This window comes from Denticeps clupeoides, chromosome 15 (assembly GCF_900700375.1).
Source record: "Denticeps clupeoides chromosome 15, fDenClu1.1, whole genome shotgun sequence".
Classification (NCBI taxonomy): Eukaryota; Metazoa; Chordata; class Actinopteri; order Clupeiformes; family Denticipitidae; genus Denticeps; species Denticeps clupeoides.
The window spans coordinates 7,916,776-7,943,430 of record NC_041721.1 but is presented as its reverse complement, the minus strand read 5'-3'; the positions used below and the strand labels follow the sequence as shown (position 1 = coordinate 7,943,430).

At 44.1% G+C, this 26,655-nt stretch overlaps 1 protein-coding gene across 1 annotated transcript in view; it reads right to left on the bottom strand.

The window, feature by feature from the left end:
• LOC114765065 (uncharacterized) overlaps positions 1-20,812 on the bottom strand; it is a 44,350-nt gene extending 23,538 nt beyond the window's left edge. The window contains exons 1-6 of the mRNA XM_028955123.1: positions 20,574-20,812; positions 14,820-14,888; positions 11,532-11,679; positions 8,143-8,625; positions 7,670-7,861; positions 1,521-1,670 (exon numbers count right to left, since the gene is read on the bottom strand). Coding sequence (XP_028810956.1) covers positions 1,521-1,670; positions 7,670-7,861; positions 8,143-8,625; positions 11,532-11,679; positions 14,820-14,888; positions 20,574-20,777 — 1,246 coding nt within the window. The 5' untranslated portion in view covers positions 20,778-20,812. The remainder of the gene's footprint in view (positions 1-1,520; positions 1,671-7,669; positions 7,862-8,142; positions 8,626-11,531; positions 11,680-14,819; positions 14,889-20,573) is intronic.
• Positions 20,813-26,655: the final 5,843 nt, after the last annotated feature.

Below are 26,655 nucleotides of genomic sequence, written 5' to 3'. Positions count from 1 at the left end.
CTGTCATGAACTTGATATGTAAGAGTTCCGTGTGGATGAATGACAGGTGCGTTGTCCAGAGGAAGTCTTGAGGATCAGTGAGGGTGTGACACACTCCACCAAAAGACAAACTTTCTTTTAAGCTGGCCGTGGGCCAATCATTAGGCCCTTCCAGCAAAAACACAGGAAGGGAAAGCAGACTCTGTGGTGGAAGACATTAGACCCCCAGGTTAAAAGTCAAGAGGTCACAACAAAGGGTCACAAGAAACAAAAAGGTTTGTTAAACACCTGAACACCTTGTCTGGGTTTAGGCACCTGGTCCAGGGGAAATCTGCCTGACTGGTGCCTACCAAGCCTCAGGATAAACACGCACACACACACACACACACACACACACACACACACACACACACACACACACACACAAATGTACAGAATTTACAAGAAGGTCCCCACAAGACCTACCTTCATGTTCCACTACAGAGAACGCAAATAATCACATTCTTTATCTCTCTCGATCTCTCTCTCACACGGACACCCTCACCCTCCAAGGCGAGGAAGTGTCTAATTGTGGGATTAGAACCCCAATAACAACAAACAAGCCATGGACAATGTACGTCATTCTGAGTTTACACAACACTGGTGGAGTTACCAGGTGCTGTTGATCTTATCACTGCTGCTCCCGTTAGTGACTGTGGGTGACATTTTACGCACTGGGGGTTAAGCCTGTGACATTTACTGAGGAGTAGCTTGTTGTTTACCTTTGTAGCGAGTGTTACATTCTGTTTGTGTGTTTGTGTGTGTTTTTGTGTATGTGTGTAAGACTGTCCCAAATGCTGTTGCCTCTATTAAAGTTCCCCTATTATTACGTTTTTTTTGCTTTTAAACAGGTCTTAGTGGTCCCCTAATACTATATCTGAAGTCACAGAAATACAGCCACTTTTAGCCAGTCCCACAATGAGATTTCCCCAGGACACGCCATTGTGTGTAGCTTTAAATGATAATGAGGAGGAGCGGTGGGACGAGGAGGAGAGTGGCCTATAGAAGTTGAAGGGGCATTTGCGGACATGATGTCATCAACACCGTTCACCAACCTCAATGTTGGGCGCAAACAGGAAGTCGTGTCTGCGTTTTTCCAGAAATAAATTAAATTAACCCACTGGTTCATCAGAGTCTCGTGTGACAGAACTAAAAAAAATATGACAAATTACAGACCAGACCGTCTGAGCTGCCACTCTCAGCGAAGCAGAATGACCAAAGCACACTTTATACATTTCACCATTTCTAGCTACTGCAGAATCACAAGCAGGCTAGGGGAACTCGTATTAATGTTAAATAATTTCACGAAATGAAATTTTTATAATAGGGGACCTTTAAGATGAAATGTTTGTTTTCAAAAGATAATGGTTTACCATGTCAATTCCCAAAAGATGCAAAATATTTGCTTGAATTTAGACTACGTTAAGGTAATTCCACATTTCTGTTTGTTACCACAGGTCTTTACGAAGTAAGAAAAGCACAGTGTGTGTGCTCATCTCTACCTGTTGCAGGTGAGTTGAGGTCATCCTCGCTGCTGTCTGGGTGGTCCTGGCTGCTGCAGGATGCTGTGTGAGGGGCCACAGCCTCAAGGTCAGCAAAGCCATCGGATTGACCACTCCTGACCTGAGAAGAGCTTGACCCTACACTGGGACCTGTGTAAAACACACACAATCTAGAACAAGTCATAGATGGCTAGTCTAGATTTCATATTCTCTATGTATATTCAGCCAACAGGCAACTGGCACCCATGAGCTCTCAGGGCATCACGGTTTGATTTGGGTAAAAGTCGAGGTGTATATTGGAAAGAGTACACACAGGATCAGGATCCAGTCCGGACTGGAGTTTCATGTTCGTCCTGTGCTATTATGTTTCCTGATTGTTTTCACTTGTGTCTGATTGTATAAAGCTGCCCTGTTTGTGTCTGTTCGCTGTCTGGTCATTTTTACTTGTTTCCCTTGTCCTGTTCAACATGTAATAAACCCCTGTTTTGTGCGTATGCATCCTTCTTCCTCACCATGTCCAGCCATCGTGACACCATGCAGCTGCTGTAATGGAGAGTATAGAGCACCAGATAGATGACTGATGAAAAGGCTGCACGATTTACACAGATTTTGTGATTTTATCAAAACCACCTTCTTAATGTCAACAGAATTAGATAACACAGTATTATGTGCAGACTAGTGCAAGACTAGAGTACAGTTTGTTGCTCTATTAGGTCTAACTATGCCCAGTTTCAGGTCTAACTCCAAAGGTGTGCTACAACTTTTTTATGAACCACAATGCATTTAATGCTGTCGTGAGGGCTGATAAGCAGAGATTTATCAGTGACATTTCACCAACCAAAAATATTATCTCCATTTTTCAACATTGATTTTGTCTTGGAGGCTACTGCTGCAATTATTCCAATTACCTGTCTGTCTCTCCCAGAGTCTACAGAGTGAATAATAACCACACCCCTGAGTCTTCATCCAGCAGCACCTGACAGAACACACACAGCAACAGCTAGGGCCTTTGGGTGTGAGTACTCTCTTGGCTATAGATATCTCACACTGCACTCAAAGGGTTCTTTTGAAGTATTTCGAAGAAGTCACTTTGAGTTACCTTTACTTACATATTGCTATGTACTCATATATACACATAAAAACGCAAGCACAGACAAAACATTTGCCTATGGTGACGTGTATTGTATAGGGCCTTCGCTTTGCACTCAGACAGACAATAGAGGGACTTGACTTGACACTTCAAAGCATATTGCTGCTGTCAAGTCAGCTGTCATCTTCAGTTGAGGAGGAGGGCCAGTGGTCCACCCCAGTGTGTGTATGTGTGCGCTAGAGGTTGCAAGGCAGTCAGACCCACACAACGCTTCTCTCTGTGACTGCTCACTGGCCACTGGCGTATGTATGTGTGTAAGTGTGTGTGCGTGTGTGTGTGTATGAGAGAGAGATAGAGAGAGAGAGAGAGAGAGAGAGAGAGAGAGAGAGAGAGAGAGAGCGAGAATGAGTGAATGGCTTGCAGTCTGTGTAGAGAGGCCGGGCCAGACTGCACAATGGCCAGGGTCCCGCTCATTGTCAAGGACAGTTACACTCTGGAGAGGATGCTCAATGGGGGTGGCCCCGAGGTCAGCAGCCGTTTGTTGGGCTGTGGCCCGGGGACGTGAAAGAGAACCAGAAAGCAGACAAAGAGCCGGGGGAGAACACACACGCCCCCACACACACCCACACCCTCAACGCACACAGCAGCCCAGAGAAGAGCACGAGTGACCACATCTTACTATCCTGCTTGGCTAGGTTTATGCTTCTTTCTCCATTTCTCTGTTGTTGGTGATGCGTAACATCAAAATTATAATTGCATATAGTATTATTTACATGTAAATATGGTATTATTTACATGTAGCACTTCAGTACAGCAATTTTTTTTAATTTACTGTTATGCTGAAGTTTCATTTATAAACCTTTTATAAACAATATACTGGAGGGGAAAAAATGTGTCTTCACAATCTTTTTAATAATATCTTATGCCAACATGTTTGATGGTTATAGAGGCCAATGCAAACATGGAGTTAGGCTCTTAAAAGGCATGGGAAGTATAAGGCTCTAGGGTCAGATAATTCTGCATGGCTCTTGCCCAGTCTTGTCTGACCCTGATTAACCACATTATGTTCACCTGACATTGTGCATTATAATCTGGAAACATGAGCAACCACTTCAAGAATAGCTGGTTTTGCTGTTAGAAAATGTAGACATTTTTGTTGAATGTTATGAAGAGTGATCAAATGAATTGCAAAGTTCATCTTTGCCATGAAAATTAACTTAATCCCCCCAAAAAAAACATTTCCACTGCATTTCAGTGATCCTCTCGTTAACACAAGTGAGATCGTTGAGGAGCAAAAGGCTGGAGATCATTCTGTCATGCTGATTGAGTTAGAATAGCAGACTGGATGCTTTAAAAGGGGGTGTTGCTTGAAATCAGCGTTCTTCCTCTGTTAACCATGGTTAGCTGCAAGGATACACGTGCAGTCATCACTGTGTTGCATAAAAAGTGCTTAACAGGCAAGAATATTGCTGCTACTAAGATTGCACATAAATCAACCATTTATCAGATCATCAAAAACTTAAAAGAAAGAGATTCAAGTGTTGTGAAGAAGGCTTCAGGGTGAACAAGAAAGTCCAGCAAGCGTCAGGACTGTCTCCTAAAGATGATTCAGCTGCGGGTTCGGGTTCCACCAGTGCAGAGCTTGCTGAGAAGCTCAATCAGAATTTTGCCTAAGAACATGGCCATGAATAAAGAATGGTACCAAAACATCCTCCCAAAACAACTTCAGCTTTTTCATCTCTTGATGAAGAACAATGCCTTAATATAATTCAGAACCCACAAATTCTGGCCAACTCCAAGAACTGATTATGAAGGAATGAATTGCCATCCATCAGGATTTGGCCCAGAAGTTGATTGGCAGCATGCCAGGGCGGTTTGCTGAGGTCTTGAAAATAAAGGGCCAACACTGCAAATGTCTTGATGTAATTGTCAATAACAGTCTTTGAATCTTATAAAATGCAAAACAACTGACAAAAAGGTCAGTATTGTCACGTCCATGCGTGCATGACAAGGCAGGTGAACGGAGAGCAGGACGAAGAGTGACGAGAAATGAAGGACGCTACCTTTCGGACCGGATCGTGACAGAATCCCCCCTCTTATGGCACGACCCCTGGTGGGCCAGACGAAGCAGTCCATGTAGGAGGGAGGAAAGTCCAAACACAGTCTTAAATGGTCCGAGTGGACAAGAGGAATCGAAAGGGGATCGATTCGAGTGAACCAGGATAGAAAAGATGAGATGAGCAAAGATGAATGGTAAATTAATGAATGAGTGGTCCGGTATTCACGATGGACGAGCGGCGGTTCTCCAGCGGCGATGGCTTCGGGCCAGTTTGGTACCGGCACCTCGTCCGCTGTCCGCATGCGGCCGCCGCTCATGGTCAGCCTCCGGCTCGCCCCACTGAATGGCCGCTCCTCACCTTCAACACCGCCAGACATGGGACTGAGAGGCAGGGGTCGGGACCCTGCACGACAAGAAGCCATGGAAGGCCAGGGACAAGGAAGCTGGCGGTGTCCTCCCGGCGAGTCACGGCTCCTCCGATCTCAGCGGGGCTGAGTCAGGTGGCGTCCAAATGTAGGTCAGGTCTTTCTGTCACGTCCATGTGGGCATGATGAGGCAGGTGAACGGAGAGGAGGACGAAGAGTGACGAGAAATGAAGGACGCTATCACCTGACATCACGAAACAGGGGTTTAATAGTGAATCACAGGACAGGGAAGACATCCGAGACGTTGAAATTGGTGAACACGGAACATAACGTCAAAGTCCTGACGGCGAACAGAAACGAACAGGGCAGCTTTATACAATTAACACAGGTGAAAACGATTAGGGAACATTACACATGACAACAGTGAAACTCCGGTCCGGATCCCAGACCGGAGTAACCCCTTTTTGGACCGGATCGTGACAAGTATTGTTCAAAGCTTTTGGCCAGGACTGTATATTAGAACAACAACCATGATGGCAACCAGATTTGATCAGCAGGTTCACCATCTTGACCAGCACCTACCATTACTCTCACATTCGCTATCCCCATCACGTTTGCGGCTGCCAGAGGCTATCCTAGGTGCGGGGAAGGGACCAACCCAGGACAAATACATTTTGCACTCATAACTCACACAATCAGCAATTTACCTTGTGTGCATGCCTTTGGGTGGTGGGAGAGCAGAGGACACCCATGCCAACATGGGGAGAGTAAACAACGACAGAGCTCGTATTCAAACTCAAGACTTTAGAGATCGTAAAAATCGTAAGGTCGTAAAAAAACAAACTGCAGTCCCCAACCATTACTTTTAGTAACATAGTCTGAATAATACAGTTGCTTTCATTGACCACTATTCCCCCACTTACTAGTGGACACAAATAGTGGACAATTTTTTAAAAAGAAAAGCATTATGAGAATGCAGTGAGAACACAGTGAACAAAAAGCATATTTTGTCTGCACAGATTACCACTGTAAATCTGTGAAGAAAAAGTACACATTATTCTGTTCAGATTGGGTTCAGCTAGAAAGGCCAGACTCAGGAAGACAATGCTCAATGCTTGCTGACATAACAGTTGAGCTTGTCTAGTAATGTTTTTCTTTGTAACAGTTCAATAAAATAATTTAGAATAGAAGCAGTGACATAAGCATCCACCGCTCTAACAATTTAATACATGAGTGTCTGCACAGGATTTATTTTAATTCAGTTCTTCAGCCACAACAACACTTCCAAGCATAACTACAAATTCCCTTCATCTTTTATAGGGTCACATGACTATATACTATGCAAAAGAATTTAAATTCAGTGTCATGTTAGTGTTTATATAAAAATCACCGGAAGTGTCCGGTCAAACTTTCTGTTTCTATGCAATGCTGGCCTGAAATGCATTGTGGTATATTTGTCTGGGATACCACCCAATGCATCCTTGAAAAATCCCAAGAATTGAGAAAATATTAGGATTTTTTTGTGCTTATACTGGTACTTTTCACTGATCACATTTCACGTCAGAAACGGCAAAAACTTCAGCACCGAGCTAATTAACATAATGGGAAGTTTAATTGTGTGTGAACAGCCATTGATGGAAATTTTTTAATTTGCAATATTAATGTTTTGAGTGATTAATACAAGCTTTTATAATTTTGCACATTTCTGGTCAGGGTGTCTATAGATTCAATCCGAGTATAATCTGCCTCAATCTGAGTGCAAACAAACAATGAATTTACACATTTAACACACACCCTTCACCTCTCCGCACACTAAACAGTGTCACTCGTAGTGGGGGAAAGGACTCTCTCGCGCTTGGTGAAAAACAAAATCCTATCAACTCTTTTTCAATTGTTCCCTCCCTTTCATAAAGTTCCCCTGGTTTGAGTCAGATGTCAGTGGCCCCTCTCTTTATCCCGATTGGGGACGGTAAATTAGCGCGTGGAAGGAGCCGGGGGAGAGGCATTCTGCTGCGGAGCCTGGCCCTGACTGTTCCCCCCCTCTTCCCCCTGTCAGCGAGCGGCGGTAAGTGTGGATTTACGACCACAGGCTGATCGTCGGCCTTTCAGCTCCCACAGAAAGGAGGAGAGAGTGCTGGCGGAGCTGCGATTCACAGATGCACAACACAAGGCTCAGATCCCACCCCATCCTACCATATCCTACTCCATCCCACCCCGTCCTGGCCCCACCTCCTTCACTCCATTGTTGCTAGCCTGGAGCGCTTTGAACAAGGAATCAAACAGTACCAGCTCGCCATCAAAAGCCTCTCTATTTCTCTCTCTCCCTGTCTCTCACCATGATTTAGATGGAAAAGAAAAGCTCCCTGCATTATTTATTATCGAGCATACAAAAGTGGGCCTGACAGGAATGGTGCAGCATCATGGGGCCTTCTTGGGGGCTCTCTTTCTTGCTGTTTCTCTTTCTGCTGGGCTTTTGACTCAGTGTCTGTACGACCGGCTGGATGACCAGACATGTTTGGCCCAATGGGGCCCTTGAGTATGTGGGTCAATACACAAAGTGTGCCAACTCAATGCTAGTGAGGGAAGAGTCAGTGCAAATTAAACACAGAGGGAAATGAGGAGCATTATTTCTCACCTCGCATGGTGGTGATGGGAGGGAGAACCATCCAGGAACAGGCTGTCCACTCTGTCTGGTCCCCTGCAGGAATGTCTGGCACCGACTGAGATGGTCTAGACAGAAGAGTTATCTGTCGGGTAGCATCAGACGTTGCACCCAAAAATTGGTCTGGGATGCCTGAATGTTGACTTGAGAGAGGCTCTTCTGCAGCTTGTGGGGTAGGAAGGATTGAAGAAGATCGTTTCAGTTTAGAAGGTGATGCCAGATGTAAACCAGAGAAAATGGGTACAATGATTGAGGTAATGAAAGCTTGGCCTTCTGGATAATAACTATCATAATCGTTTTTACTTGTATGACCTTTAGGAAACTAATGAATATAATGGAATAGATGCATACAAACAATGTAAACCAAGGAGAAAAAAATATCAAAATAATAGAAAGAATAGAAGTCTGAACAATCAGAATAAAAATGTGTCAGTTGTAGAAAGTACCAGAATGGCTGCTCCCCGGCCCACTGGACAAGTCAGTGCACCGACTAAACTGGCTGGATGGAGGCCGACTGAAGTCAGACAGGGAATCCACTGGGGAAAGGCTGGCTGGATGGTCACCCGTTGCCTCTTGCCCGCCATGGTGCCAATTCTGGTCCAGGTATGGGGAATTTGGTAGCAATGAGACATTAGGGAGGCCTGATGAGCTCTTCTCCTTCTTGTCTTCATCTTCCTCTTCCTTCTTGCCCTCCCCTTTCAGATACTTCACATCAGCTACCTCTTTAAGTTGGGTCAGTGGAGGCAGTGGGGTGACACTGAGATTAATGTTGGGCTGAGTAGCTCTGAAGTTGGTCTTGGTGTCTAAGTGTGGCAACAGAGGCATTGATCGCTCAGATGATGGCATGTTCAATGCTGGTACACGAGGAACAACAACCTCACTGCGCCCCCTATTGGATTGGCCTCTGTATTGCCATCTTCTCGTGTGGTCTGTCAAAAAGGCACAAGAACAACAACATCTAATGCAATAGGAAACACAAAAAACATACAACCTCTTTTTTTACAGAGGAATCCCACCACAGAAAAGAGCAAGGCTAAGCAGGCTACATTGGCTATGTTAAGGAAGGGTTTGGAGGCCACCTATATCCTACCCAGAGGGCCAGCTGTCTGATAATGAGACGGAGAGCCCTGGCATGCCACAGAAGGCATTCTAGCACACTGCCTTAATGACAGGCATTGTGCTGGACTGACAAAGAGGGGTCCTGAATAATTAACGTGCAAGGGTCATCTATAAATTGTATTCATCATCGTTTACAGCTAAAAGAAAGAGGGGGGGGGGTGTCCAGAATGGCCTGCAGACCACTGCTTGCCAATGACATTTCCTTTCCCACTCCAATGAGTCCCCCACCCCACCCCCTGCAACCAGGCTGTGGGGCTCAATTCCCTAACAAGACCCCTTCCACAACTGCACGCCCCTACCAGCAAGAGCAGCTGTCCAATTCCCAACATCCTTTCCCCAAGAGGGTATAGGATATGGAAATAACCCCATAAACACTGATCCGAGTGTGAATTAGCTGTCTCCCTGTCGCTGCATGTAAATGCCCATACAGCCAATTACAGCTAAAACCAACAAGGATGGACCATACCTAGTGTGGAAGTCTGCATTTACTTGCCCTACAGGCTTAATCCTAATGCTCCAGTTGCTGGCTTGAGATGGATTTGTTAGCTGTATACTTTACATCTTTAACATGTGGCGTCTGCAAGCTCATGAATGCTCGGCTGCAAACTGTTTGAAGGAAACAATTGTTTAGTGCATTAAAAAAGTCATCAAATTTATCAAAACTCCAGTCCAGACACTGTTCATGTTGTTAATTTCTCTTAATGATGGAATACCTATTTTTTATACCACAATTCAAGTAGTCTAAATAATAGATTGTAATATGCAAAAAAAAAAATTCAGGAAACAAGAAGTTAAAGCTTAAAGCTGGAGGTTGAAAGTGCGTGCTACCAGTTGCTGCATGCGTCCCAGCTTGTCCTGAATACTTACAACCCTGTCTACCTGCACAAACTTAGTGTTGGAAAGCACTGTGGTGCTATAACCTTGTCAGCATTGATTGAAGCATATTGTACTTTAGAAAGCAATGTGTTGCTATAAAAAAGGGTAAGAAAAAGGCAATTAAGACCCAACATCATCATAAAAGTGAGTAAGGTCTCCTTCACCATCAAAGGGCACTGAGAAACTGGGAGGAACTGTCTGATGTCTGGCAGACCCAAAGCGAACTCACAGGACAAGTCTGCACACAAGAACACAGCTTCATGCACAGCTTAATAATGTGGCAAGTGTTGTTTTGCAACTGTAAAGCTCAAGCTGCATGCAGAAAGCCATTTCTAAGACATGGCAACAAGAAAAAAGGCTGATTTTATATGCCAATGATGTGAGCCTAGTTGGTCAAGGGTTCATCCAACAATGAGTTATTAATGTGAAAAACGAACAAGATTTTAAGTTTGAAAACATGGAGTGGTCAGCACATTCTCCAGGATTAAATAAAGCTGGTTTGGACAGCCAAGCAACCTACCAGTGCAACATATTTAAGGGAAATTCTGCAACAGAGTTGGAAAGAACTTTCTGAAGAACGATTGATTTCCATTGTATAATTCATTTGTTCTATGCTTTCATTTCAGAGAATAGAACTATCCACACACAAAATGAACTTACATAAAGGTTAACTACCTCTTGAGCATTATCATATTTGTTCACACACATTTGACTTGTTAAAGACAGTCCGCACTGTACAAAAAAAAAAATGATTAGAAATTTGGACAGGAGGCAGGACTGGGAAACAGTAAGAGTCTATACCTCCTATGGTACCTGCTAATCCTAAGGTACCTTCTAATTCCATTGCACCTCCTCTTTGTCTGTTTTCTGTTCAGACCCACAGACTTCATGTCTCTCCTAAGCCACCCAGCTTCATCTGTCCCCCTGCTGCCTCCTCAGTCCTCTGGCCCTTTGTAGCCACTGTCCCCCCTCTCTTTCACTGCAGGGCCGAAGGGGCCAAGGCCGAAGGCTCTAAGACAATGCCCTCTTGTTCCAGAGAGCCTGTGACACTGAGGACTCAGCACCAGGCATAAAGAGGCAGAGGAGAGAGGGCGAGAAAATGAGAAAGGGGCAAAATGGGGGAAAGAGAGGGAGGGTCACCATGTTTCTCGCTCTTCCCATCTGTTTCACGCATTTCAAAGAGAGTGTGCACGCATGTAGATGTGTGTGTGTGTAGGTGTACGTGTGTGTGAATGAATGGCATGTGTCACTACAACCACACCCCTCCACACTCCTTTCTACAGCAGTGCGCACGCCTCTGAGGCCACAGGGAACTGAGTCTGGGCCCGACTGTGGCAGAGAGCCCTGTGCCATATGGTTGTCTAATTATTTTTGGACCCTGGTGTGGAACTATGCCCCCTGTCCCCACCCTTACAGAAAGCTGTGTGTGTGTCCCTCTGGGTGTGTTAGTGGGTGGGTGGATGCCTTTACATCAGAAGGCCTGTTATGCAAAGAGCGGCAGGTTGGCTCTCAACTGCACCGGAGGAAGGTGCTAACACACACACACACACACACACAAGCAGATTAAATCTTAACAAGAGCCATGGGTGCTACTTCCACAGATCCCTTATTAACGATGATAACAATAAAGGAAATGATTAACAATAAAGAAAATTATGTTACGCATAAATAAGTATATGTGCGATGCTTCTTTAGAAGACATCACACATTTTTTTGGATTTGAGAGTTCAATATTTTGTGACAATATGTTATTGATTCATGTCACATTAACCTAATAATAATTTTAGCTTGTAGCTCATTTTAAACAAACACAAATATCAAAAAGAGTAGAGATACTCACCTATATTTCGGGAGACACTTGTTTCAGTCTGCAGCCAATTACTGATCTCTGGATTGACATGAGGTCTGAAATTTGCTGGGAAGGACTTCATGTGGCTCACAAACCGGGGACACAGTGAAGGGAGGATGCTCTTCTTGGTATTGGATCCCTGAACAGGAAAAAATAGTTCCTCAGCAGAGATAATGTTCCTTGTCTGTCACCTATTGAACACATTTTTCTAGTACATTCCATAAGGGTGACAAGGTTTAGAAAAGTATCCCCATTCATCACTTACCAAAGTGAAAACGTACAGGCTCTAAAACACATTCAGAGTATAAAAGTAAAAATGTGTCCTTCAAAGGACAAAACAACCTAAAGTCTAGGCCTACACACATTACACTAAAATAGTTGAGTTCCTTTTATATCTGTTGTCTTGTCATCTTTAGTGTACAACAATTGGCACACCAAATTTTCTCTGTGAGTTTATATGTGTTTCTTAGCCCCATCGAAAACCAAAATCAGCCATGATGTATGGATGGCACACAGTCTTGTGAAAACAGCTAAAAAAGCTACTCACATGAATTGAAGTCAGGGCTGCATGGTTTCATGGCAGTTAGCATTGTGGCATCACACCTCTATAGTTATGAATTTGAATGCGATTTTGTGTGTTTTGAGTTTGCATTCCCTCGCTGTGTTGGTGCAAGATTCCTTGTGATTCCGTGTGAGCATGTAAATAGGGTCAAGGATGGTGAGTGTGTGAGTAGAGAAATTAAAATGTTACAATACAGTGATTCATGTTAAATTATTATGCAGTGATTTTTTTTTTTATGGCAGAAAGTAAAAGAAAATTCACTATTCAATACTTTTTATTATTTATCATTTTTATTTTTAGTTCTTTTTGTCTGTTTGTCATGTGTTGGCTCTAGCACCCCCTGCTGCTCACATTGAGGCACAACCTTTCAACAAACACACACACACACACACGCACACACACACACACACACACACACACACACACACACACACACACACAATGTTCTCTGTAAAAATGTAATATTTTATGCCTAACATCAGACAGCATAACCTGGCAAGACCCACTAGTTGTGTGTTTTTGTCTTCATTGTGACTCAGCCAATATTGATCTTAAAGAATAGTGGGGCATATTGTACACTCAGCAAACACACACAACACATTTGGTCAGAACAAAAACGTAAATTACACACACACAATGTGCACACATCAGTATTATTACTGGACAAAGAGAGAGTCAGTCTCCAGATGATCCGTAAATCCCAGTCTTGCCTTCCCTACTGGGACGTCTAGTTTTACACATTTGTATTTTTGTGAACTGAAAATATTAAATGGATGGAATTGCACCCTCCTTTCCCTCTGGCTGATTTGTCCTTTTCTCTCTCTGCAGCCACCCCCAGATGTTCTAGTCGCTACCTGTCACCCACATCCTGGAGATACTCTTCAGATGGCCTTTGTTCAGAAAGATTGGACAGGTCCACAGGTCCAGACATGTTCTTCATTAAAGATACACACACACACACACAATTACACAAAACCTCAGCATGTACAGACAAACACACGCACACGTGCCTTATCGGTTTTGTGCCCTTACCTGTTAGACGTTAAGTTGACAGGAGGGGCGCAGAACTCTCTGTTTGCACGCCCCCTCTTTATTCCATCTTCTTTTCAGTTCTACTGCATTGTTAGTGCATGTTATACACTCTAACTGAAGGTTAGGTAGTTGCGATTGGCTGAGATTATACTTTTACTTCATAGATCATGTTAAATCTACAGTGTAAAGTGGATTTGACTAAATGTGTGTGTGTGAGTGTGGCCCCTGGGGGCCTCAGGATGTGCTCTGACCCCATGGCGTCAGGCTGCCCACACGCCACTCCTGCTGCAGAAAGCTCTGCCTAATGTCATTATCCCTGGCTGTGTGTGTGTTCATGTCATCCGCTCCCCAATGAACACACTCACGGGCAGCACACTCGTCCAAATGTAGGAAGTCTATTAGCCTGCATCCCAGATGGCCTGCGCAACAACAAGGAACCGGCGTGCAAGCAACCGCTTCCAAATGACACACACAAGGCCACGTACACACACACACTCCCACATACTTAATGGGCCTGCCTCTGAGTGAACTCCCCGTTTTTGGGGGAGCCAGACAGAAGTGTGTCCCGTCCTCGGGAACAGAGCATTCCTCACACGGGGCTGACGTCCAGGCAGGGCCAGACTTAGCACTAACAAGGTTAAACCCTCTGAAAAAGACTGACTTCTTAAAACCAGCCAGATTTGTGTTTCTGCAGGGTGTAATTAGCTTTGCTCTGGCTGCAGCACGCAGGGGCGGGGAGAGGGAGGGAGGGATGGATGGAGGCATGATGACAGTGGGGCACATTGTGGAGTTCGGCAGATCCGTGGAGGGGAAATCTGATTAGGGGCTCGTGTCAGAAGCCAGGCTCAGAAGAAGGGGCTTAGAATCCAGGGCAACGTTCTCGTTTCGCCCCTGTGAGACAATGCCTTCTACCTCACCCCCCAAACCGAGCCCGACCACAGCAGCAGGACGGCTGGGCAGGGGCAGACTTGGATTGTGTCATGACACTGTAGCTAATATGAGGTGAGACTGGGACCCGTCTCTGAGTGACCATAGGCATCACAATGCCATGTTGGTCCCTGATCTGGGACCAGTTGATGGCCTTTCACTGAGCCTCATTGCAGCTGCGGATCAACATGAATGTGCAAACACATTGCAGGTGCTCTGCATGTGTCATTATGGAACTCGGACGACATCGGCCTCCACTATTTGCTGACCTTTGTGAGTGTGTGTGTGTGTGTGTGTGTCTGTTTGCTAGCCATAAAACCGGCAGAAGCATCTGCAGGTCAACAGCCTCTCATCTGGTGCAGCGGCCTGTATGGTCTGGTATTCCCTCAAAGTTCAACCGGAGCGTGAATGGACTGGACAATCACACAAACGTATGCACGCACACACATACAACATTACAGCAGGGTGATTTAGGAGGCAATTGAGTGGATGTGTGTGCGTGTGTTTGTCAAGAGAGATGTAAATGAGGCTGTAAGGACCGATGAGGATCTTTGTGCCTCTTTTCACTGTTTGTTTAAGCAGAGGCCAAGACAGGAAGCCGGCCCACACTGCGCTGTTGTCCCCATGGCAACCTCACTGTTGACTGAGGCACATCGACTACAAGGCTTTCGAGGGCAAGAGAAGGAGAAATAAAGAGAGATGTGGAAAGAGATGGTCTTTGTGTGTGTCTGTGTGTGTGTGTGTGTTATAGGACTCACCGTATTGTGGTTAATGTCTTTGTCCCACAGCACCGCTTTAGTGATGAAAGAAAGATAACAGGACGGAGTCTGAGAAATAAAGTTGAAAACATTAGTTTAAGAGAAAGCACCTACACACACACTAAGAAACATATCACGCTTGTTTCACAACATGCATAAAATGAATGTGTTAGTCCAGGTTATTCCTTAATTCCTTAAAAAATGGATGTATAAAACAGTCAAACTTAAAATTTATCTATCACATCTAAAAATAAAATACATTTACCGGCTTTTTTAACATAAGGATTTTTCTCTGAATTTGTGCTCCTTCACATTTAACTTTACACCATACTGACACTGTGTTAAACAGAATTCTTTAAAAGAATCTAGAAATGACAAATGGCTCTATAGCTAACATTTTTTCCTCTGTAGTGACCTGGGTCCCAGATGTAACACACGAACACACATTTCTGCAATAGTATAATGTTATTAATATTTGCCTCTGTAAAAACCCAGTGTCTTTAACTCCTTATTTATTAAACATTTACTCTTTAATAAAATGTTTTTTTTCACTAGACAGGACCAGCAAAACGCACTGACTTTCACAATTACTTTACTATTGCCTGTAGCTGTTTTTGTGAAGACATTTAATCAAACACCTTGACACACACACACACACACACACACACACACACACACACACACACACACATAAATATACAGACACAGTAAATCTTGCATCCTAAAGTTACATTCTAAAAATTCAAGTATGTCATATCATAACCAAATTATTAATTCAATCATTCAATTAATCTTTCCAATCAGTCAGTGAGGATGACTTACACATAGTTAAAATTCACTAAAGCACACACATACACGCGCACACACACACATACACACACATGTGGTGGAACAACGTAAGCAACAAACAAAACCAAAACAACGTTGGCCATAGAGAGTGCACTCTGTGAACCTCATAACCACAGCATCAATTGCTCTTCTGTCTTCATGAAAGGCCCCTGGGGGCCCGGGGCCCTTTACTCCATGTTTGCAGAGTGCACAGTCACACACACACAGCAGGACAATCACGGACAAATATGCTTATACCTACTGTACAGTCGACATGTGTGTGAATGCATGTGTGTCCTCTGTCGTGACTTTCTCCTTTACGTGTATGGGTGACCTATGGAACTGGGGCACGGCCTGTACCCATCCATCACTCCGGGGGCAACACACACCCATCACCTGTGACAGCTGCCAGATCGGGCTGAGTCGTCACCAGGCTGAACCCAGCAGAGCCCCTTTCACAGCAGTCACCCCTCACCGAGCCACAGCGGGCAGAGGGACACAAAGAGAGAGGAAAGCGGAGAAAGAAGCTGGGAGGGAGAGGGATGGAGGAGACAAGAAGTTAGTATAGGCAGTTAGAAATGTGGGGGCAAGTGTATCGTGGAGTATTTAGTAGGTAGATGTGCAATACAGTGAAGTAAGAAAGCGTTTTCTAAGGACACCACAAATATAAGGAAAACCTTATAAAAAGTAAAACAATTCAGCAGAAAGTACCCTAAAACATTAGACTAATTAGAGTAACATTATAGGCCTGTTACACATATGTCTATTGTGTTTGAATGTGACCTTTTCTGTTGAAAGTTGATCAATGCAGGCAAAAATGACCCTACACAGCCTTTACAATAGATTACATGAGATGTGACACTGATTTTTGCATTCGTTTACTGTAGTGTTCTTCTGCATTTTCTCCAGTGTTGCAATGTCAATGTGTCAGGTGGTTGTAGAGCCTGTGAGCATTTGCTCATGTGAGCGTGGGCAAACGAAAACCGCTCGAGGATGAGAAAAGAAAAAGACGAGATGTCTGCATGAAGCTCTGAAATGGTCGCTCCAATACCTGCAATCTGTTACTAATAAAAAAACATACCGCTTATATAGAAGTATCAGGATCCGGAGTTTCACGTTGTTCCATTGATTCTAGATCATTCCCACCTGTGTGTGCATGTTTAAAGCTGCCCTATTTGTGTCTGTTTTCTGTCGGGTCATTGTCTTCCGATAAAAATCCGATCTCGTGAACCATTGCAAATGCGTCCTACTTCCTCACCATGTCCGGCCACTGTGACAAATATGTAATGTTTCTAGAAAAAAAAAAGAATAAGTATTATGTGGTCAACATTTATTCCATTGTAAAGTACAAAAAATACTGTATACAATGCATATTAGCTCTCCTTATTTGTTAATTTTATTAGATGGATGGTGGATGTTCAACAAAAGAGAATTTATCTGATTGACCAATACGAGGACTAGTTATCTACATTTCTATTGGACAGTCATGACGTCTTTGTAACTTACTGAGAAACCTTGTTTTATGGAACACCCCACCCAGGTCTCTGCAACGTTTTGTGCAGTACACGCCACCCTGCTAATTACAATTGTGCCAGTCAGCCAGTAAATATTCATCTTGAAATATAAGTAACTAAATTCATTGTTTTCTGATTGGTCTTTGTCCCTGTCAACTTTTGATAATACAGATCAGCTCGGCAATCTCTTTTAGAGGGGCCATTGTCTTCTTGGATGGTTGAATGGATGTTAAGTCTGGCAACTTAAAAAAATTCTCCTGATTCTTCATGTGGATGAGCTCAGGGCTCTTGTTGGGCTTTTAGTAATTTTACTAACGGTAATTTTAGAATGAGAACAGCAAGTCCAGACAATAAAGGTACCTTGAAAACTATATGTAATTGTCCGAGAGGTGAACTACCAATCTCTGTGGCTGGAAGCATGTTCTTTACCTGCCCTACTAAAGAAAAGGCCAGAAATTTCCCTGGAAAATGAATCCTAAATCAGGCCTCTTATTAGAAAAATGCTGCACAATCTCTCCAGCCTTAATTGGGCTCTCATCTGAATAATGGCCATGCTGACACAACGACCAATTTCCCTCCGTGAATCACAGCCACTTCTAACACAATAACCCAATGTCCCTAATTACGCGTTGAATGTGAAATCAAGTGGTTTTGGACACCCGAAGGTGGTGCGCCGTGGGGAAAGAGACACGACTAATGCATTGCTTTCTTTTATTGTTTTTTTTTACAAGTCAGGGGGATGGACAGGTGGGTGCAGAAACAAACTCTTTGACTCTGAATGTGCCTTGTCATTGACTGTTCTGTATGTATTTTTTGTGGGTTGTAGCCTGAATGGGGAGAATAGTCATGAGAAGTTGTTCTTGTTGAAGAGCCTGTTCATTCCTAGTGATGGGGCTGGTTTATTAGACAGACATGATAATTGCATGACATATTCATGGTGCAGCATTGAAAAGGCCGGTTTATATTTTAAGCCAATACTTTTTCATTAACAGATTGCATTCAAGTACTTTTTGTCATAGAACAAACTGTGTAATTAATAGAGTAATTTCAGAATTAGACATTTTTTGTTTAAAAAAACTGATTTCATAGATTCCCATTTCACCAATATACCAGTATTCCTTTAGATTTAATAAACATGCTATAAAACAATTATTATAAACAATAAATAAGAATAGTACATATTAATAGTTTTGTTGTGTGTTTTTCAATAATAATACTAATGTTTATTTTTCAATTATATTACCTGTTTGTAGTACAAAAAACTATCTACATAGAAGACAATTTCAGGGAATATTTTTGGTACAATTTAAGTCACAAATAAATAAATGACTATTATATTACATCATATTAATGACTGTTCATAAAGAAAATTGTGCAAACCAAACCATAGAGAATATAAGCACAGAGGCTGATGTCCGTAACATTCTGAATAGTCATCTACTTCTAAATGATCTGTTTTAATTGAACAGACAAGCAAAATGTCTCTCCTGGAACTTGATATGATAAACATTTAGGTATCAAACACTATTAGGGGAAGAATGTCATCATTTGTTTTGTGTCGGTGACATAAGGCTGTACGCCAACTGCAAAAGACTGTGAGAGTCGAGTCCACCCACGCAGGCTGCTGCCTTCCTTTCTGATGGTATCATTGATTGACTTAATCCCTTTGAGCTTTTGATTGAGTGATTGGCCTTCCCTTTTCTCTCAGTCCAATTCAGCAGATGAGATTAGACCAATTCCACTCAGATGGGATTTCCATCGCGCCTGTCTGAAGGGTGCCCCACCCCCCCCTTGCTCAGACCGCACCACCTCGGGGACATCCTGCCAGTGGGGGGACAGCGTGTTTCGGTGGCACCAGCGTGGGCTGCCGGCAGGCAGGAAGAGCGGAGCAGAGCAGTTCCAGTCCCGCAGAGGAAATCTGCTTCATCTTATCAATAATGAGTAGGTGGAGAGGGGGCAGATCAAATTACCCAGACCCCCCCCACCTTGCTTTTTCTCAGGGGAGATCCACTGCCTCGGACTCTGGATGTTTTATTAATTCACTTTCCCCTGATTACTCACTCCCTCTCTGAGCTAGCGTACATTAATAGACATTTAATCAACATTCAATCAACGCTGTGGCCAGTGGATATGCTGGTCTCAAGCCTGTGTCCTGATGAGGTCAGCAAGCAGAAGCTGAGGTTAGAGACAAACACGCACACGCACGTACACACACGCATGCACAGATAACCATGTGCAGAAATAAACACATTATACAAGTCCCACTTGAATACACCATGTAGGGACAGGACGTTTTTTAACTGGAACATACATCTAAACTGACCCCAAGTGACCTCTGTGACCTCACTGATTTCATTTGGAAATAAACATAATGTCCACAGATTTACAAAATTCCATGTTTTTCTATCATGCACACTTGCTGATTACTGATTGAATGATATTAATTGAAATATCTGAGTATAAGTAGAGATTTGAAGCCCATGAACATGCCTATTGCTGTCTAATCCTGGTATGGGCATCATAATAATTTCCATAGAAGCCCTTAAGTAACTATTACAACATGGAAATCAATGGGCCTAACACACAACATTGAAGTCCCTTTCGACAGACACGACCTGACTTTGTGTTCTGGCAAAGAACGGATCAATCGTCCCACACGGGGGGGCATGGAGCAGATGAGGAAACGCTGTCGGGGAAACAAAGACCAAACACACTGCAAGGCCTTTAAATGGCCCACAAAAGAGCAGAGGCAGCCCCACAGCAGGGCCCAATCCAGGGGAGAGACGGGGGACAAAAACCTGGGAACCCAGTGCCACATCGGGGGAGTAAGAGAAAGGTCAGCCATAATCAACAGTGAATGAGACCGCCCAACCAATCCAGTTTATTGGAGTCGGCCTTCGCTGCCTCTGTTGTGTCCTTGTGTGTGTGAGTGCGTTTGCCATTTTGGGCTGAGGGGTCAGGGGGCTTCATGGACTCCGCGACCCCGAAATGAGTTCTTGGAGTAAGAGGGGACCCCCACCGGCCTAACAGAGCCACACTTTATAACATAATCTGCCAGCAATCCCAGATCAATATGGCTGCCACCATCTCCACAATAGCACAAGGCAGGGCTTAGCTGAACGACCGGGGCCGGCCCCTCACCGGGAGACTGGCGCACGAACACAAAGGCCGAGGGATTCTGCCACCCTGGCGCTCCGCTGACCTCTACCGCGTTGGCACACCGGCGGCTAACCTGCTTAACATTCATTAGTGTCAAAGATCTGGCAGATGCTCGACCTCTGCTCTCCATCCCTCTCATCCTCCCAACGTGCCGCCCGAAGTCTAATTTTTGGGGAGAGATCAGGGGACTGAGGGCGCGGCACGGCGCCACGTGACCGGGCAGAGAGCAGAGGGGCCCGTGGAATGAACTCACCGTGAGTTCTTGGATGGGCTGTGGGCGGGACCTTCGCTGCCAGGTGCTGCCTCTGCTGCCGGCACTCCGGGATCGGGGGCGCCGCGGATGCCGGAGAGGATGAGCATGATCCGTTCTTCGCCTTTCGGGAGATTTGGCCTTCTCCCTGTAGTGGAGTGGTGGTCTGCTGTTCAACATAATCCCCACGTCTCCTCCTTTAATCATGACACACACGCATACTCCTTGCTTTCTCAACGGCCTCCAGCTTTGGTTACTGAAATGCTGACTGCTGTGTTTGAAAACTACTGAAGCAGGAAGTTCTTTTCTCTTCTCGCATGGGAATGAAATTTCAAGGCATCATTTCTCCCATTAATCATTACCACACTAAACCAACCTGAACCAGTGAAGAACACTGACATGTAGGACTTAACCCTTTTGATGTCAAGATTCACCCACAATTCACAAGGTATATGGCAGCCTAATTGATTTTTAATTCCTGAATCATTTTCAAATATGAGTATGACACCTGTAAAATACAAATTAGCAAAAAGTTTATGGATTTTGAAAAATGTGGTCACTGACTGCATTTTGTGTTGAGCCAGTGAAAAATAACGAAAACTGAATGTTACTTCATTTTTTGTAAATTCACTGTACTGATGGCCTCAACAGGGCTCTCAGTTTTGTAACTCAAACGTTTTATAATCAGGAAAATAAATCAATAATTAATAAATATGCATATACTGTATATATATATAGCACCATGTTCCAGTGGTGCTTCGGTCTTTTTTCTCCCTGCTGCCCAGTGGGTCAGTTTGTTCAATGGCTCCTTCAAACAACAGGTACCGTCACTCTCTCTCACCACACACAGTCACAGACACACACACTCAAATACAAAGACAGCAGGAACAGCTGGACAGAGGTTCTTTCAGCGCCACTGCGGCCAAGAAGAGTGGATCAGGTTCTGGCCTGTTACATGCATGAATCTGCTCCCCGTAATGACATTACAGGGGGATATACAGACAAGCTGCAGGGAAACAATGGAGCCTATCAGTTCCTTAAATCAGGCCTCATTAGTGTGAATGTGTGTGTGTGTGTGTGTGTGTGTGTGTGTGTGTGTGTGTGTGTGTGTGTGAGAGAGAGAGCTTGTATCACCAACTCAAATCTGCTCTCATTAGGGAGAGTGTGTTTTTCAGCTTGCATTTCGGTCTTTAGGAGGGTAAGAGCAGGGTGGTAGAATATTAACCTGAGGGCTTTGGTAACAGTACACACACCCACACACGGATCCAGAAAGATCCACAGAGACTACCAGCACCTTGTCCTCTGTCTCTAATGAATAGATTTTGGATGAAGTTCTCCCTCGAAGTAAGAATTTCAGGCTTTGCTCCCTGCCCAGGCTCAATTGTTCAGGAGCGTGACTATCGCTCCCCTCCTTCAGCCTCTGTAGGAGCCTCTGCCATGCACCCTGGGAAATCCAGATGCCACAAAGCCAGTTGCTAAGACACTGCTGGGAAATGCATTCTAGCTGAGACCGGGCCTGGAATAAGTCATGGCTGTTTGTTTGGCAATTTGACGTCTCAACATTTGTTTTTTTGTTGTTTTTCATTACGGCTCTTTACCACTGATAAACCCATTGCCCTCCCATTGTCTGAGTACACAGTAAATGTGCTCAGCATTGCAGGCCAATGCAAACACACACACAAACGCACACACACAAATCAATGAAAGGACATGCCCATTGCCCCGGGAGAAAGAAATGTGCCCTTTCCACCGAGCTCTGTTGGGCACAGAGCACAGAAACAAAAGAAGCTGATCCAGACCAGGCTCTCCCCAGCAGGGGGACAGGGTCCTTGGGCAGAAACCTAACTCTAGCCCCTGGACATATTTTGGACTCTAGACCTCTGGCTGGGAAGCCCCCCGTTGAAAAAGTGCCGTAATTTACCCATCAATCTGTCAGGTCCAGCGTGGTGACATGCGGCTCAATATGGTCTCCGTTTCATTCTTTTCTAAAAGACTACGCTCTACAATATGGTCAGTGCTGATTTAGTGTGGGGTCACTTCTCACACCGGGAGTCAGGGCCATGATGAGTAAGGTCTTTATCTTTGCGATGTAAGCATATATACACACACACACACTTCATTTCATCATAGATACCATAGCTTTTTAATGTATGTGAATATAAGATTGACTAGATATGCCAATCCATATTCTTGAATGAAAGCACGTAATCCATCTGTATTTTTAGTTTGGTGGCGGACGTGATCCCAAGGCAATTGTAACAGAGATCCCTTTTGTAATGTGAGCTGATGGCATCACGACCAAGTGATATTATGAGCAAAGCAAGCGAAAGGGGAAAGGGAGGAGACAGGACTGTGTGCTCAGAGGTTTTTACCTTATGAGAAAAGTTGTCAATAAATTGTATTGAAAAAAAATTGAGAGTACTAAGCAGTTGCAGTAGTTTATTTATCAGATGGTATCAGCATTTTGAACACATTTTGAATATGTTTTGACACAAATATATGGCAACAATGCTTGCACTGTACTTTGCCTGTGTGACATACAGACAGGAGTGAGGGCAGAATTAGGATGAAGGGTACATGAGAGCTGTCAATTACATCAGTTAGTTCAATTTTAAAATAAATAGTTTTTAATTTTTTAATAAACAAATTATAATTCTAAACTATCAAAGTATATCTTCTGGGTGAGAGAGGTATCCTCCTCTCCAAGACAAAGATTTTTTTTATAAATGCTGAAGATATGCGTTAGACATATGCAAACACTCTAGATGCACATCATCTGTAATAGCACTAATGTCTGCTTATCTACTTGTTTTACATGTTTTATATGGATTATATTTCAATCGAATTAATAATAACAATAAGAATATACTTTTAAATAATAATGGTCACAGAAAGTGATATTTGACATAAAGACATAGTTGTACTATGTTGTCGTTTCTTAACAAAAATGTGTAAACTATGAATTTACATTTTTGGGGACATTGGGGCTATTCATTTTGAATCAAGTAAAAAAAAAAACTTTTATTCTGTATAGAGACCCCCCCTTCTGCTTTTCTTCTTCTAATGCTTCTTCTTGAAAGAAGAAAAGAAAGAAAGTTGGGAGGGAGGGGGGTTGCATACATTTGACATTTACATTTGAAGGAAGCGTGCATACTTATTGTTGCTTCCACCAAAAAAAAATAAAAAACTTTTTCTCACTCCCCTTTTTTTTTTTAGAAACCACTTTCCATGTTGAATGGGTGCCTATTAGTGACTCCATTATGGTTTGGGGGCTCCTGAATGACTCCTCGCTGTGTGTCTTTATCACAGCCAAGGCTTGAATTCATCCCGCAGCCCCCCCCCCCCCCCCCCCCCCCCCCCCCCAGCCCCACCGCCACACTCTTTTGACGGCTCACTGTATTGATAGGTAGGCGCAGTGTTGAGATGTGTGAGTGTGTTTGTGTGTGTGCCTCCCCTCCCCCCGCAGCAAACTCCAGGTGTGTTGGGGAAGCTCTCTGCTCCCGAGTCCACTGGAGTGGCCCCCATTGTCCCCAACACTTTCTCTGCCACTTGTTCGAAAAACCTGGATGCAATGTTCTACATGTATTAGACCCCACCCCCCGCCCCATGCCCTCTCACTGTCCTCGGCCCAAACAAGTTGGGCCCCAGGCAAATGGCTGTGCAGCGCTTTGGAAAGACGGCATTGTTGCTGGATTATTCTGGAGTTAGGCTAAAGAAAGAGGGGTGTCTGTGGCCCATCTTTAACAGTGTGTGTTGGGGGGGGTTGTCTTAATAAGAGTAAGTTATCGAGTGCAGAGAAAACATACAGAGACACCTGCAGACTTAAAAAGACATGGAGAGAAAGTCAATCAGAGAAAGTGCGTGCGTGTGTGATGATTTTTTTTATACTTTTCTTGCTGTCCTATCCTCCCAATCCATCAGTTTCCTGTAAATGTCTTTGTTTCTTGAGGTCCAATGTTGGACGAGAAGTGTAAAGGTGCACTTCTCAACTTTTTATTCCCTCCCTCTATCACGTTCTGTGCAGTTTTCATACGGAAGAATCTTAAAAAGAGGGGCTGGGGGCGAGACTGTGTATGTGTATGTGAGAGAGAGAAAGAGAGAGAGAGAGGGAGAGAGAGGCTTTATGATGAATACAGCGGTATTGTTAAACCATGCTTACCTCCACGGGGAACCATCTGCTCCCTGTCAATGCGTCACCTGCTCGTCTGAGCCGTCGCCACGGAAACAGAGGGAGAGGAGCTGGGGGGGATTAGGAGAGGTTTGGCCTTTGAAGGGAGGGGCCGCTGCCGAGGATACGGAGGAGGTTGTCTGGGGAAACCAGAAAGGGAAGGGGGACGGGTGGAGTCGGGGAGCTGGGTGAGTTTTGTCCCCTGCTGGATGAACGTTCCTGATTGGCTAGTTCCATGACAGAGTTTTTGTGTTTCAGCGAAGCCTCACAGGGACCTCGGGACAGCCACAGTCAAGTTATTTGTTGGTGTTGAGTAAAGTGTGTGTGTGCGCAGAAGGCACAGTGACCTGACATGTGTAAACAGTCCAGTGACGTGGTTGTGGGCCACATGTATTTGCTCAATGACAGATCTGTATTTGCAAATTTATCTGTGATTACATACTGGTGATAATTGAAAACCGAAAACAGAAGCAGTCGGTGCATCGCAGGACCAAGACTCTAGATTCTGAGAGTACAAACGCTGTGCTTTCTGTGTGTGTGTGTGTGTGTGTGAACATTGAGTAAACACAGGCTCTTAAGCTCCATGAAAGCACTGTGTGGGAGAGATCACAATGGAGCTGATGAATACATCAGCCAACAGACACCGGACGGAGAGAACTTCAGTTCTGAAGAAAACACTCTGTGTATGTGCATGTGTGTGTGTGTGTGTGTGTGTGTGTGTGTGTGTGTGTGTGTGTGTGTGTGTGTGTGTGTGCACTCATATACTTGCCTACATGGCATACACTTATTTCAGATGACATCACAAAAACTTAACTGAAACTGTGAATACCTTCTTAAACAACCACGATGTTCAGTCAAATTGAATATTCTACACAGATTATGCAACAAGAATAATATCTGGTACTAAACAGTTAGTGATTGTAATAAAAAAAATAATAAAAAACAGGCCTGTGTTCTGATCTGGGGCTGCATCTGTTGGTCAGGCCTTGAAGGTTGCCGGTTCGAATTCCGAGGTGCCTCTGAGCAAAGTACTGTCCCAGTACATGGCTCAGGTGATGGTTAAAAGCAGAGGACACATTTCGTTGTGTGCACTGTGTGCTGTGCTGCAGTGTTTCACAATGACAATCGCTTCGCTTTCACTTTCAAAAGCGCTAGCCAACAGTTCTATAAAAATTGAAGGTAGATGCTCTGTTTTTGTGTTGCTTATTCCTGTAAAAGAAGACAAGCTGACACAAATGATGGTTTCTGATAAATGACTGTGAGGCTTGTCAGTCACCTGGGAAATAGGGATTGCTAAAGCAGGAAAAGCAGGAATGGTGCAGTCCAGACTTGTGGCAGGTAACCTGACTGTGACACAAAACTGGAAGTGTCTTAAGTGGTTTTGAGAATAGCCAGCAGTGGGCGTGGTCTCGCAGGGATCTTTGGTATTACCAATGAGATCTCAGGTCACCTGGCACCTCTCCACTTTTTCAGGTCAATCCCAGATTGCTCACTGTTCCTCAAGTCAGCCACACGCCACCGGTGTCAAACTCCTAGAGGTCCTGGTGGACCTCACCAGATGGGTTCAATCAGATGTGTTAATGAAGGAAACCTCAGAAAGCGTGCAGGCCTGAGGCTCCCACGGCTTTGGAGTTTGATGTCACAAAGCCTAAAGTCTTGCCACGTTGACACTAGGGGTGCGGTGTCACCGGTATCCCATGTTACGGTCCGTACCTTATTTTTTGGGCCATGGTTTTGTTACGTTTTTTGGTACATGTAAACTGAAGTGCCATGGTAGGTTTGTTCAAAAGCATTTTCGAAAGACAGCTGTCATTTTGCTGCTTTTTCTAACAGATGTGAAATGCACCTTTAAGACAAGCTGTGTTATTTTACTTTTTACACCTATATTGTTTCATTTTGGGCATTCAACCGGGCATA